General features: G+C 33.4%; 1 protein-coding gene across 39 annotated transcripts in view; it reads right to left on the reverse strand.

The window, feature by feature from the left end:
- The window catches only part of LOC117402495 (regulating synaptic membrane exocytosis protein 1-like), a 147159-nt gene that overhangs the window by 88015 nt on the left and 43864 nt on the right, over positions 1–15280 (reverse strand). For all 39 annotated transcript variants that reach the window (XM_059023901.1, XM_059023909.1, XM_059023875.1 and 36 more), the window contains 2 exons: positions 15011–15224; positions 5229–5240 (listed from right to left, as the gene is read on the reverse strand). In XM_059023901.1, coding sequence (XP_058879884.1) covers positions 5229–5240; positions 15011–15224 — 226 coding nt within the window. The remainder of the gene's footprint in view (positions 1–5228; positions 5241–15010; positions 15225–15280) is intronic.

Genomic DNA, 15280 nt, shown 5'->3' on the forward strand with positions numbered 1-15280 from the left:
GACTACAGGGGTCGCTGGTGCGCGGTGAGCCGAGGACACCCTGGCTGACCTAACCCTCCCTCCCCTTGGGCGGCGCTCGGCCAATAGAGCGCTGCCCCCTGGAAGCTCCCGTCCTCGGTCGGCAAAAGAATAGCCTGGACTCGAACTCGCGACATCCAGACTATAGGGCACATCCTGCACTCCACACAGAGTGCATTTACTGGATGCGCCACTCGGGAGCCCCTAAAATTACAGTCTTAAAAACAATACGACACATAATAGAATACAAATAACTAAAAGACACACAGAAAAACAGTTGTACACTGTATTTTATATACAGTTAAACACGTCTACTGTAATATCACTGTAATATCACTTAACCCTCCGCTTATAATTACTACATTAAAATAAGTGAATGGGGACAAGCTTCCGATAATACGACTTTGACTTTTATTACACTCCGGTTAAAATCAATCACATTTATCAGTTGTACAACTGAGTTCCTCTCTATTTAATTTCACTATTTCAATATCCTTTTTGTAACGAGGTGACCAGAACTGAACACAATATTCCAGATGAGGTTTACTAATGCATTGTAAAGTTTTAACATTACTTCCCTTGATTTAGAGTTGTTTAGGCTATTTATAATACTTTTGTACATTTTCTTAAAAGATTTAGCATTTCAATTGCAAACTACCAGATCAATATTATTAATAATGTATGCTGGATACTGTGATGATACAGAATTTAAACCGCTAGCCATGAAATGGTTTACCGTTAAATGCTAAGACATACAAATCTGACTTTGATGAAGAATTCTTTTGATCGACAGTATGTTATGATAACATGCCTTGATTTGTTTGGGATGTGTTTAACATTGAATTCAATTGTTTATGAAAGATGAATAATGAAGCAAGGAAGTATCTGCTTACAACCCAACAGCCTTCAATTAATTTTTTTCTGAAAAGTCTGTGCTAGCATTCGGTGTTTGTTTAACAGCTAGGATTTCTGAATCATAAACATCTTTGTGTATTAAATTGATCTATCAGTGACAGATGTAAACAGTACCATCATTTAAATCATTAAAAGAAAAGGATACCAACATCTCCAGTAGTGTGTCTGAGTCTCCTAAGTGTATAGAATTAACTCATTTTGCTTCATAAAACCAAATGAAACCTGCTGAATAATGTTACATCAACATATTGAATTACATACCGCTTTGTAGTTTTCCATATACTGACAAAAATTGAAAAATTGAGCATTTAGAAATCTAACATGAAATACTGTACTACTATTATGGTTTCCGGTAGACTTTTGCGATATCATTTTGTATTCTTCTTTGATTACATGATGTTAAATAAAATATCTAAATAATATTTAAATTATTATTATTTTTTTAAATTATGCCTCAGTCCTAAAATTCTAGGATTGTGGTCATCGCTATATTGTTGTCTTTTTAAGTAGTGGTGGTATTTAAATCCACTGAATACTGTTAATTTAGGATTTAACAGGAAAAAGGCATGCAGTATACACTTTTTTTGTTTTTGTTTAGGAAAAGCATAGTGTGTAGTGTGCTAATTTGCTAGTCTTCATCTATTCTGACTGTATATATAAACACTAGATGGCAGCAGCATGCCAGTATGGTATATGCTTGCCTTTAAATCTTGCATTTCATTTCCTAATCACGTTTTCCTTAGTACCATACATTAAATTGAGTGCAGTGAATGAATAGAAACACAACCTACAGTAGGTTATTATCCAAACTGTGTAGCTGGAGAATGGAATCCTTTCTTTTAGGTCACTTTATATTCGAGTTTGAACTTTCCTCCCAAGATGTAGAATTTAAAGACTTCTTTGTTTATTCCTGATCCACTTGGTGGTGTCAGGACTAAGCATTTACAGGGTCGATGGACTTTAGCTGCTAATGACATCTAGCTTCTTTTCAGCAGAAGCAGTGGAACCAAGCACCATTACCTACTGCATAGTATGATTAATACATAGAGTACATGTGTTTCTGTGTGTGTGGTGCGTGTGTGTGCGTGTGTGTGCGTGTGTGTTGGTTTGCTCTTAATTGTGAAGCGATAATAAAAAATATCCTTTATTTTTAATGATTACATTTAAATTAACTTCACACATACAAAATAAATATTAATCATAATTACAAACCAACTTTAATAATATTTGTAATTAAATTAAATGTTTTTTACTAACTAATTTTTCACTCATGTAGTCCCTAATTTTATTTACAGTGGCTTTAAGAATAATGTACCTATATTTTAATTAAAACATTAGCATCATGAATATTATACAACACAAGCCTAACAGTATTAATCGCTGTCAGGTGTAACCTAATAAAAAGCAATACTGAAAAATGTTAACTCAGTAATGGATTATTGGAACCTGCTCTGCTGATATGACAGTACAGTATATGGTATAACACTATAATGCTATATATGAATGGGGTTTTTTTGGTGTATTGGTGTACTACAATAAATTGGTCTCTGCAACATTTCATTCTTGTGAAATAGTATTTTATTAGTGTAGGGTTTTGTTTATTGTTATGTGGCCTTTGCCACGGTTTGTGCCTGTTTTATTACAGTGGTTTTCAATATGTACCAGTCACTGAGGGGTCTTTGACACAGAAGAGCTTCAGAAGTAACGATATATGTTGTTCATCTGGAGCATAGAAATGTAGGTTGCAAACTAAACAAAGCCCAAACAGGTACAGCATCAGCCCATTGTATAAGGTACATGCCAATTTCCCACCCCTTGTTTCAGCTAATTTGGTAAGCTCTAACAGTTTTATCCACACACTACTGTAAGGATATGAACTGACATTTGTTTATTTGTTTGTCTGTTTGTTATTGTGTTCTGTTTTAAGAAAACAGCATTCACATGGCCAACAGATTTGAAAACAGCAGAAAATGCAGTTAACTTAATAGGTAGGTTTGTAGTTTTACTGCCAAATTGATCCTCCATTTGTAAGACAGTTATTGATCCTTTAGTGTTTTCCATTATAAATGTTTACTCTGGTAAAGCAAGGAAGAAGCTTTTTATAGCGTGCTGAAGCATAGCCAAGTGTGGGAGGAACATGGTAAGCATAGGGAGCATTGTAAAAGCATAGTACAAAAAATGGATAAGCTTGGTGTGCAGCATTTACCACAGCAAAGCATGCACAATTGCCACAGTAAACTTTTATATCAGTGAATTTAAAAGGCTTTTTCTCCAGGTACAGGTTCTAATAGTATTAATTCCTTATAGTCGATTCTTCCAAACATAGTCAAATATCTTCATGTTTGTTCTATGCAATATCCTTTCTTTTCAATGTTTACAATTAAATGACATTACTTCACACATACAAAATAAATATTAATCATAATTACAAACCAACTTTAATAATATTTGTAATTAAATGAAAGGTTTTTACAAACTAATGTTATTTACAATGCCTTTAGGAATAATAGTTTAAATACATTTCAATGTCTACTAAAAACCCATCTCTGCAGTGCTGCTGTAATAGGGTTTGCAACTGCATGAGGTGAACTGAGTATCTGTTTTTACTGTGTTATTTCTTGACATTAGTATTGGTCTTAATTATTACACATGTTTATCACTTTTCAATTATATATTGCCTGGGGTATATTATTTTGTTGATACTTTAAATTAAATGTTTTGTATTGCATTTAATCATGAATATATTTCTAATCTTTGAATATATGTTCTCATGTATGTACATTATATGTTATGTAAAGCCATCTGAGATTCCTTTACTGATGTGAAGTGTGCTATATAAATAAAGATTGATTGATTGATTGATTGATTGATTGATTGATAATAGCCATCTAATTAGTGGCTGACCAACAAAGCGAACAGTAAACTGTATGTGTTGGCAGCAGTGTTGAGGTACAGAACTTAAAAGGGGTCCCGTCCTTTATTTTTTAAAATCTTGCTTGAGGAAGCTGGGTAGGAAACTAAACCAGTTCCCTGGTTTATTGTTCAGTCACTAATTTAATGGAAATTCAAGTTTGTAAATGATTCTGCGTTAAATAAACATGAAGATATTAAACTTGAAAATACTTGAAACTGAACAAGCAAGGCAGAACATATTTCAGGCCATTATCTTTTTATTTATTTATTTTTTTTACTAGGAATGCATGCTTTAGTCATCCTTTGGCTAAATAAAACAAATCAAAATGTCCTTGCAATATTTTTAAACATACCAGAATTCAGACCAGATTTTAGGAAAAGTTGAACAAGTTATAAAGCAGTGGAAGACAATGATCTCAACAACTGTAATGTGATTTTAATCCAGGAATCTTTTGAGCAGAATAGGGCCCACACCTCTACAGTTAAACATGTTCTTGTTTCTTTAATACGCTTAACCTGGTTTCTGTTACCCACATATGGATGAAACTTTCTGAAAAAGGCAGGGACTTCATAAGATACATAGTATTGGAGCAGAAAACAGCACATAAACCTTTTAAGTAAACACTTAAGCACAATTTTGTCACAATTATACCCTCCAAAAACAATAATGAAAGTTAGTTTCACCCATCTTGGCTAAAAATGAGACCTATCAATATGATAAAAAAAGTAGCTTGTCATGATCTAGCCTACATTCACAGAAAGCATACAAGTGACATTTATTTCCTCATATTCTGATATTCTGATATGGATTTCTGGGAGCTGTGTTATGCTAATAAGATATAATAGATATTTTGATAGAAAAGAGAAATAGAATTTAAAGCCAGGTATGACAAATTTTACTCAATCATTGAGATACATGAACATGCTTCAGATAGTGAACCATTGTGGTGTTTTCAGCCTCCCCATCACTTCTGTTAGGCTACTTATGAACATCGCGTAAAGAAGACATTCTAGAAAAGTATCATTGCAAAGAGTGATCATGCTTTTTGAAAAGGGAATTAGATGACTGCCACTTAAGAGAGTGAAAAGTGTTGCAGGTGATAATATTAATGTGAACCATGCAAAATTATTTAATTGCATCTTACCATTTCATTCAATATGTGAAACACAACAGAAACAAAAAATAAAAAAAAGAGTATATTAAGAAATATATATTAAAAACCTGATGAACTATATCATAAACCATGGGTACACAGTGGCTCAATATAATACACATGTGTGTGTGTGTGTGTGTGTGTGTGTGTGTGTGTGTATATATATATATATATATATTCAGCATGATTGTTAGCATTATTAAGATTCTACATAAAAAAGATTCTAACCACTTTGTCCTCCTTACGCAGTGCAGCCCAGGAAGCAGAGCAAAAAAGAGAAAACAAAACAAGAAGAGGGGATAAAAAGGAAGGCAAGTGTTAATGCACTCATCACAACATACAACAGGGCTTGTTGACACAAGCTGACACTTTACAGCCAGCATTTCCACTAAGTGATTTTGAATAGATTAAAATAATCAACCACATGCAAGCATCAGTAACCTCTCCATACACTCGCTAGCTTCCATGCAATACTTTAGACACACAAATGCATTTACAATCCAAACACTACAGTTTCACATTGTAGTGTTAACAGGTGTAATAACCAACGTTTTTCATTTTATTACCCCCTTACCATACTAAAAACAACTTGCAAATCATCTTTCAGGCGTTTTCAGACTTGTTTTTTCACTTAGACCCGTGTAAGCTTAATTTACTTGCCAACATAATGTATATTCACGCATTGTCCCTTGTAAAAGTTTACTTTATATTTTTACACTGTATTTCTCCCATGGTTCTACTATGCAATTGCCATGTTTTTAAATTTGCTTTATCGGAGCTCTCTGGGCTTTACAATGTTTACCTATGGTTTACCATACTTTTTACTATGTTTTATTATACTTTGCTAAGCTTTTACTATGGTAAACGTTTATAAGGGGTGCTACGACTCTACCGGACCCTAATATCTGCAGTACGGTGATTAAATCTACAGTACAGCATTGTGACAAGATTACCTAGATTCAAAGTGAAAATAAAGTCCAGAGAACTATCAACAGAAAAATGATAAGGGACTTGATAGACACAGTAGCTAATGAGAGGTAAGAAATAAGCCTAGGTTATTATTAGCCCTTAAGTCTCCATGACGCAGTCCTGAGAGCGTTTTTATGAATACACTGACTTCTACAGCTTGTCCTGGTTCCTGATGCATAACTGTTCATCTCATCAACCCATTCTACTCACTACATTAAGGTAGTTTATTACACTGATCTCTGTCGTGATCATTACCAAAAATTCACTTTGCACAGAGCATCTCCAGAGAGCAGTTGAAAAGCAATTGCAGAAGCAGAGTTCAATACACTTCATCGCTTTCTTTAAGGATCTAAGCTTAAAGTGTCACTGAAGAAGACTCTCTTGTACTTCTGAAGCATGGAATGCAAGACCTTTATCAGGGAACGGTTTAAATCGAATATTCATGAGATTAGCTGCGGTCGGGTGAATTACCATTTTCCTTATGGCATGGAGACTTAAAGGTGAAAACTGCTCAACAGAAGTTGACAGTGGAGAGGAGATCATGGTTAAACAAAGTACTGTAAAATTAATTCCCCATTGCTCCAAAACACAAATTATTATTATTATTATTATTATTATTATTATTATTATTATTATTATTATTATTATTATTATTAGCCACAATAGTTCCTGTAAGTATCCAGCCAGCCAGTATAGTTAACCTTAGCCCTAGACCTAACCCTACCCCAAAACCTTAACTACAGTAGGCAATACGAACAGGATTTACTGAATAATTATTATAGTAATAATTTTGCCAGTAACACCAAGTACTGGAGATTATGGCTACGTGTTAATGTATTCTTTTATATCATAAAGCATGAGACAAACACATTTCAAATAAAATACATTAAACCAAGGTTTTTAAGGGCAGAAATAGGCCTCTTTTCCTAATGCTACCCCCGATAATGCACGAGTTGCTGGCTAGCTGACAAGAAATGGTTGCAATTAGGCACATAAATGGAAATAGTTATGTGCTGGAGTCTTGTAATGGCAAATAGGGTGTGTTTTTTATGCTAAGCTCTGGCTACAGATGTGTGTTTGAGACCATTGATTTTCAATATAGATAAAACTAGTGCTTCTACACTATAATACTATTGCACATACTGCTGCCATTACTAATATGATATAGTAAGATGATTTCCTAAAACATACTGAAAGGGTCTGTTTTCTATGTTAAACAAAATAAAATGCATAAAATAAAATGTGTTTCCATGCAGTGTATACAAATCAATGTGTTATTCCCATTTAGTTTGTTTTGCATAACCCTTGTTTACTAAATGTTTTACTAAATGTGATTAACACCCACAAAACATTGGCAGGAAATTAAATAGGTTGCCCTATAAGCAGGCCGATCCTCTGGAAATTACTATTTTTACATTCTCCCTTTTCTGATATGGGCATCAGTATTTACACTAAGGTCACTGAAGTGTACTGCAGGTATAACACTGTATATAGGAAATATGAGGATGATGATGGTGAATTAATGATGGTATTAAAATGAACAAATGCTGAATGCTTCAATGTTATTGCTTTATATAAAGTGAGTATCAATTAAAGATTGCCGAATTTGGGTGTGGGCAGTTTAGTAGACGCAAGTAATGTGATAAGGTCTACTGTGTCTTACATAATACAGTGACCATTTTAAACATTCAAATCTTATTATTACACTCCAAGGTAACTATCAGAATAAAGGTTTGGTATCGATGTACATACAGTATTTATTTATGTACAAAATCCAGTAAAATATTTCCATTTGTTTGTTTGTTGTTTGTTACTGTATTATAGTTAGATATGTCGGTTGTTAATCATTTGTGTTTTTATGTTATAAAAAGAATTATAAAAAAAAGAAAAAAAAAAAAAAAAGCAACAAAAGTGCACTCTTGCCAACTTAGATCTGTATCAGACTGTATCAATTATAAAAAATAAACTGGACATTGGGCAGGAACAGACTCAAATGATGAGGTGTTTTGTTTCGGGTATGGGGGTTGCCATTTTGCTGTCTTTTTTAGATTTAGTGTTTTGTGTCAAATGCACCTCCCAAGACTTCTCAGAGCCTCACAGCTTGGCAGCGCTCACTGCTGGGAGCAGCGGAACTGGAGCAGCTTGGTGAGTAGCGGGGGCTGGCTTAGCCAACGCAGGAGAGCTCAAGATCCAGTTCTGCTCTCCTAGGGGGAGGTCGCTTTCCTGTCAACAAAAAAGACAACCTCTAAAACACTATGACCGATAACGAGTCTACAGGCACTTCAGTGCAGAGGGCCCAGTGCTGTACTGATTTATGATGGGTATTTCTTATATTTTGATATTTGTTAGAATGGTGCATCTACCTTAAAAAAAAATAAAATAAAATAAAAACTAAGTAAGGCACAAGTGCGTGCTCTAAGTAAGGCACAAGCAAGAGATACCTTTGCAGATCTTGACTGAAGTCTACATTTCTGCTGTATGTCCTTCAATTAAACCTGGGCATGTAATTTAAAAGGATATCATCTGCATTTTCCTCTATGACGTGTGCTCTATCATCATCTAGTGTTGTTAATGCTTAGATCATTATTTGTCATGCTTACCAACCATTGAATTTCTGAAGTTGGTTTGAAAAATGACCACTAGGGAAACACTTTTTGTATAGAGGTTTTTGTTTTCCATTTACTAACTCATATTTGCCACAATTGAGGAGGGGCCAGAAATTACAGGTTCAGCTTTTAGAAGCAGAGCCAGTGGTTGAAAAATGACTATTTGGGCTGGAATAGTAGTAATCCTGGGAAATAATAATGTAAGAAGAAAAAACAACTTACAATTCTTGAGAACACCCATAATGTGCTGTATTCACAAAGCGTTTACTTATGGGTTCTTTTTTGTTTGTTTTGTTTTTTCAAAGTCTGTTTTAATGAAGCCAATAACAATCTAGAACAGTTTCCTGAATAAAATTGTATTTTATTCATAACACATGTTGAAGCTATAGAACACCTTGCAGTGTAATATATCCATGGTATGCACATACCATGCTCAAATGCATATTATGGCACATTCAAACGATGGTATGTATCACTGCACTTTGTTGACATACCATGTTCCATAGTTTTCCTACTTACAGGGTAGATTTTCAATTTTTTAATATAAAGACTGTTCATAACACTATGTGTGTGTGTTTTAATGAGGTGAAGTTCACTCTGACATTCCAGATTCTCTGAAGTGATTTACCCTTTTCAGTAATGGCTACTTCAAGGCTTTGCTGCCTGCCGACTTCCCCTACATAGGCTAGTTACAGATGAATACTAATTAAAGCAACAGGTAGTTCAATAGCAGTCGTCACCAAGGGGGGAATCATTAAATATTGATCTCTATGTGGGGGTTCACGTTTGGTTTTTTTCCGACATACTTAACACTTAAAATGACTACAGTAATTTCTATCATGATCTAACTGATTAAAGTCACCTATCTTCCAATACATTCTTATTCATATTCCTATTCCTATTCCTATTCCTTTTCCTATTCTTATTCCTATTCCTATTCCTATTCCTATTCTTATTCTTATTCTTATTCATATTCTTATTCCTATTCCTATTCCTATTCCTATTCATATTCTTATTCCTATTCCTATTCCTATTCCTATTCCTATTCTTATTCATATTCTTATTCTTATTCTTATTCTTATTCCTATTCCTATTCCTATTCCTATTCCTATTCCTATTCCTATTCATATTCTTATTCCTATTCCTATTCCTATTCCTATTCCTATTCCTATTCATATTCTTATTCTTATTCTTATTCTTATTCTTATTCCTATTCCTATTCCTATTCCTATTCTTATTCCTATTCCTATTCCTATTCCTATTCCTATTCTTATTCCTATTCCTATTCTTATTCATATTCTTATTCCTATTCCTATTCCTATTCCTATTCTTATTCCTATTCCTATTCCTATTCCTATTCCTATTCCTATTCTTATTCCTATTCCTATTCCTATTCCTATTCTTATTCCTATTCCTATTCCTATTCCTATTCCTATTCCTATTCCTATTCCTATTCCTATTCTTATTCTTATTCCTATTCCTATTCCTATTCCTATTCCTATTCTTATTCTTATTCCTATTCCTATTCTTATTCATATTCCTATTCCTATTCCTATTCCTATTCCTATTCCTATTCTTATTCTTATTCCTATTCTTATTCCTATTCTTATTCCTATTCTTATTCTTATTCCTATTCCTATTCCTATTCCTATTCCTATTCCTATTCCTATTCCTATTCCTATTCCTATTCCTATTCCTATTCCTATTCCTATTCCTATTCTTATTCTTATTCTTATTCATATTCTTATTCCTATTCCTATTCCTATTCCTATTCTTATTCCTATTCCTATTCCTATTCCTATTCCTATTCCTATTCTTATTCTTATTCCTATTCCTATTCCTATTCCTATTCCTATTCTTATTCTTATTCATATTCTTATTCCTATTCTTATTCCTATTCCTATTCCTATTCCTATTCCTATTCCTATTCTTATTCTTATTCCTATTCCTATTCCTATTCCTATTCCTATTCTTATTCTTATTCTTATTCCTATTCCTATTCCTATTCCTATTCTTATTCCTATTCTTATTCTTATTCTTATTCCTATTCCTATTCCTATTCCTATTCCTATTCCTATTCCTATTCCTATTCTTATTCTTATTCCTATTCTTATTCTTATTCTTATTCTTATTCCTATTCCTATTCTTATTCTTATTCCTATTCTTATTCTTATTCTTATTCCTATTCCTATTCTTATTCCTATTCCTATTCCTATTCCTATTCCTATTCTTATTCCTATTCCTATTCCTATTCTTATTCCTATTCTTATTCCTATTCTTATTCCTATTCTTATTCCTATTCCTATTCTTATTCTTATTCTTATTCCTATTCTTATTCCTATTCTTATTCTTATTCCTATTCTTATTCTTATTCCTATTCTTATTCTTATTCCTATTCTTATTCTTATTCTTATTCTTATTCTTATTCGTATTCGTATTTGTATGTTGAACAATAATATTCCTATACACATCTGGTTTTTACAGTCTTATTATTCACAGTGGTGGCGCGAGAACCGTGTATAAAAAGATTAGATGGTGGATAATAAGATCCCGTTCTTAGTAATAATGCAATGTAGTTTTCCCACAAACTCCCTACCCCAACTTTTTTTTTATATAGAATTTAAAAAAAGTTTAATAGTTTAGTATTGTTAAACATCAACTTGTTTTACATTTTTTTAAATTCTGTTTTTATGTTTTTCTCAACACTTCCTCAATTGTTAAAAATAAGCACTGCTCTACAACTGCTGTCTGTTATGTCACCATGTAGTATAATAACAAATCATTTATTTGTATTTGTCAGGGAAGCTGATACCATTACAGTTTTTAAATCAAGACTGAAAACGTATTATTATAAATTTGACTTTTTATCTTAATGGTTTTGAATGTAACTTTTAATTGCTGCTTTTCTTGTGCTATTATTGCATCATTGCATTTTATCTTACTATTTTTTATTAGTACTATTATTATTATTAGTATTATTATTATTATTTTTTTTTTATTATTATTAGTATTATTATTATTAGTATTATTATTAGTATTTATTTCTTAGCAGACGCCCTTATCCAGGGCGACAATTGTTACAAGATATCACATTATTTTGATATACAATTACATTATTTTTTACACATTATTTTTAAGTACAATTACTCATTTATACAGTTGGGTTTTTACTGGAGCAATCTAGGTAAAGCACCTTGCTCAAGGGTACAGCAGCAGTGTCCCCCACCTGGGACTGAACCCACGACCCTCCGGTCAAGAGTCCAGAGCCCTAACCACTACTCCACTGTAAAAGTGTATATATGTATGTCTGTATTGGCACCTATACTTATATGTATTTATTTATTTTACACTATTATTGTACACTGTTATTAATCTGTCTGGTGATCTGACAGTGGTAGAGTATATGTATTATGTTATACTAATGTATTGTTTTATCTTAATGTATCATTCTCTTTGCTATGTTTAGTATAGTACTTTAAGATACCCCTGTATAAAAGCACTATAAAAATGTAAATAAATAAATAAATACATTTACACCAGAACCGTACATATAAGGTTGTAATTCTATTATCAATAATAATAATAATAATAATAATAATAATAATAATAATAATAATAATAATAATAATAATAATAATAATAATTATTATTAATATTATTATTATTATTAGTAGTAGTAGTAGTAGTCGTAGTCGTGGTAACAATAGTCGTGGTATTTGCAATGTGATAAGGTTTACTGTGTCTTACACAATACAGTGGCCATTTTAAATATTGCACAGTCAGAATTTTCCATCATTTGGAACAGAGACTGCCAGACCCATTGGTTGCTTACACAGGTTTACATAACATTACAGGTTAACTTTCTCACTTGCTAGTTTAAGGACAGTGCTCTATAGTTGGTGGGGTATGTTCCCTGTCATACTAATTAGTAATCCTGAAAGTAAAGAGAACACATTTAGTTAAATGGATGCGCTCATCACATATGCTGTCACTTTTAATTTGCTTGACTAATAATGTCGCTGTTAGTTATATCATGTACATGACCTAAAAATGATTCAATTAGGGAAGAAATATGCTCAGAAATATATGTGCCTATCAGAGAAATAATAAGGGACCTCATACAATTGTAATGGGTTCCTCCGAGCAGCTGATGTGCAGTACTGACATCAGCATTATACATGTACTTAACCATCTGACTGCAGAGCTATGTTTTAGTTGACTGGTAAGATGACTGTCTCTAAGCTAGTAGGTTCGTTGTATGATTACTCTTAAAAATGAGTTGTCAGTGCAATCCAGAGAGGTTCCCTGGTGTTATAAATGCAGTGAATGAAAATCCACCCCTTGGTGTTGAATGAGCTGCTGTAAATATAATTTCAATTGAGAATGGATATTCATTTTGAAGTATCACGCAATTGTCGAGTCATGCATGTAGTTCAGTAAACTAATGCAATCAAGAAGTACAGTACCTTCCCCTTATAAAAAACCAAGATAGATGTTTAAGAACTTTTTCATATTTTAATTTTACTTTTTTATATTAACATCATCAGTGTATTCTTAGATCACACTTACTGACATACTGTAATGAGGACCCTCACATTTAAAACAGTCAATTACTTATAAACCTTGTTTATATAGGCACACAGCCACTTTGTCCTCAACAACAAAATATTGCACAATAGATGTAATGTATTAGTTTTCACACCCAGGAGAGTTCCCCTGGTGTCTAGCGATCCCTTCTTTTAAAATATCCCGTATTAACCTCCATTGTATTCCTGTAGTCCTCACGAGCTGCCAGTGCCATCCCTTTCCACTGCCATGACCTTTTACTCAATAAGCTTACCGACTTCCCTCATTACTCCTGCTCTAGCACATAGCCTCGGCATTAGGCTCCCCACACCCTTACCCAATCATTCTTTCAATTATATATTTTAAAAGAGTACGGTCAAAGCATTTTCTTTAAGTCTCCAGTGAATAGTTGTCTGTATACCACAGTATTCTCAATAAATAAGTGGACTGACATTTTGCCGATGGGGATGTGACTGATAGGATTTTAATCATTTAAGAGACTGAACTATCCTCTCCCTCCTTTCATTGCAGAGTTCAGGAATATTGGTTTAGCAGTGTGGAGAAGTGCCTCAGACTATTTCCGGATTCTGTCAAGTAAACGCCATAGGGCAAAAAGTTAGAATTGCGCAAAAAGTCAAGGAGAGACATTTTCTAAACTGAAATGAGTTTCTAATTCAGGGAGAATGTGGTAGCAGCATGCGCTCTGAAATGCATTTTGCATAATTAAAAAATGAAAATATGACATTCAGTTTAAAGTTGGGATGGGATGGGGCTTTCGGTCAAACAGGGGCGTCTGACTCAACTCAGCTGAATATTGGGTAGTTTCATTGATCAATTAATTTAAAACTGGATGCTGTACAGTATACTAATGCATTCACTTTAATCATAAGGTATGACTCAACAGCCCCCATCTTTCAAACCGTTCGAGGTTGTTCCACATAATACTTATGAAGCATTAGCGTGCCAGTAAGTGCATTATAACTTTAAGCATGAACAGATGTGATAATGGATCACAAATATAGCCCGATGTTCTGTATTGATCATTATTTTTCCAGATCCACTATGTGAAGATAACCCTCAGGATAGTATAGCCTACTCCTACAATATCCTGACATTAATTGCCTCGTTCATGTCACACACTTTTTTCCAGCAATAACAATGCACTTTAAAGAGCCAAATGTAGTAAACTTCTTACTGTCAAATGACATCAGATTTGTTTTGTTCTATTTAAATTAAGTAATTTTCACATTTTAAAAATAGGCAGAGTTTAAAAGTAAAAAAGTGGTGTGCTTATGATGACTGGATGTGCCCCCATAATATGTAATCCTGTTTCTTACAATATGCCTATTTGCTGTTTGTGAATATCAATATGTTGAAATATAAAACTTGTTTTCAATTATGCTGTGCTTAGAATGTATTTGCGCTAACAGATCTGATCACTAACAGTTCATGAAATACTGTAACTCATAGAATGTAGTCACATGAGCGGTATAGTTCTATATAACAAACTTCATGAATTACCAAGATTATTTTCCAAATGCTTATAATTTGTCTTTAAAATATATATATACACCATATTTTACACAGTGCAAAGCCCTGGATATTAAAGTAAAAGTTATGCCTAGAGTTAAGTGTGAAGGTATTGTTTTGCGACCATAAAGACACATCCTAATTTACTTGACACACCAACCAATAACCAGCCAAAAGGAGTTTCAAGGAAAATATGATTTTCGTCTTTTAGCCTCAGCAAAAAACACTGAAGAATAAAAGACAAAAATAAATAAAGAAAGAAAAGAAAAGAAAGCTATCCAGCGAAAGCAAATCAAAGCAGAGAGCCTCTAACACATTTTTGAATTGAGTAATACTCACGTTGTTGGAACGAAGAGAGACTCGGCCTCCGCACCGGGCACAGAATTTCGTCTGGCAGTAGGAACATATATGGCCGCAGCCGTCAGCAAACTTTGTTTTGCGACAGATCCCGCAGGTCGGGGCGTCGTCCTTGTGCTCTCCCTGGCACCGGCGAGCATCTTCCCCGATCTTCCGAACTTGTTCCTTGTAGCTTTCAAATTGTTGGTGCAATCTTCTAACAACAAGTGTAAAAGGTTTATTTGTTAGTGATCTGTTTTAGTTTAATTGTGT

This window comes from Acipenser ruthenus, chromosome 5, assembly GCF_902713425.1.
Source record: "Acipenser ruthenus chromosome 5, fAciRut3.2 maternal haplotype, whole genome shotgun sequence".
NCBI classification, from domain to species: Eukaryota; Metazoa; Chordata; class Actinopteri; order Acipenseriformes; family Acipenseridae; genus Acipenser; species Acipenser ruthenus.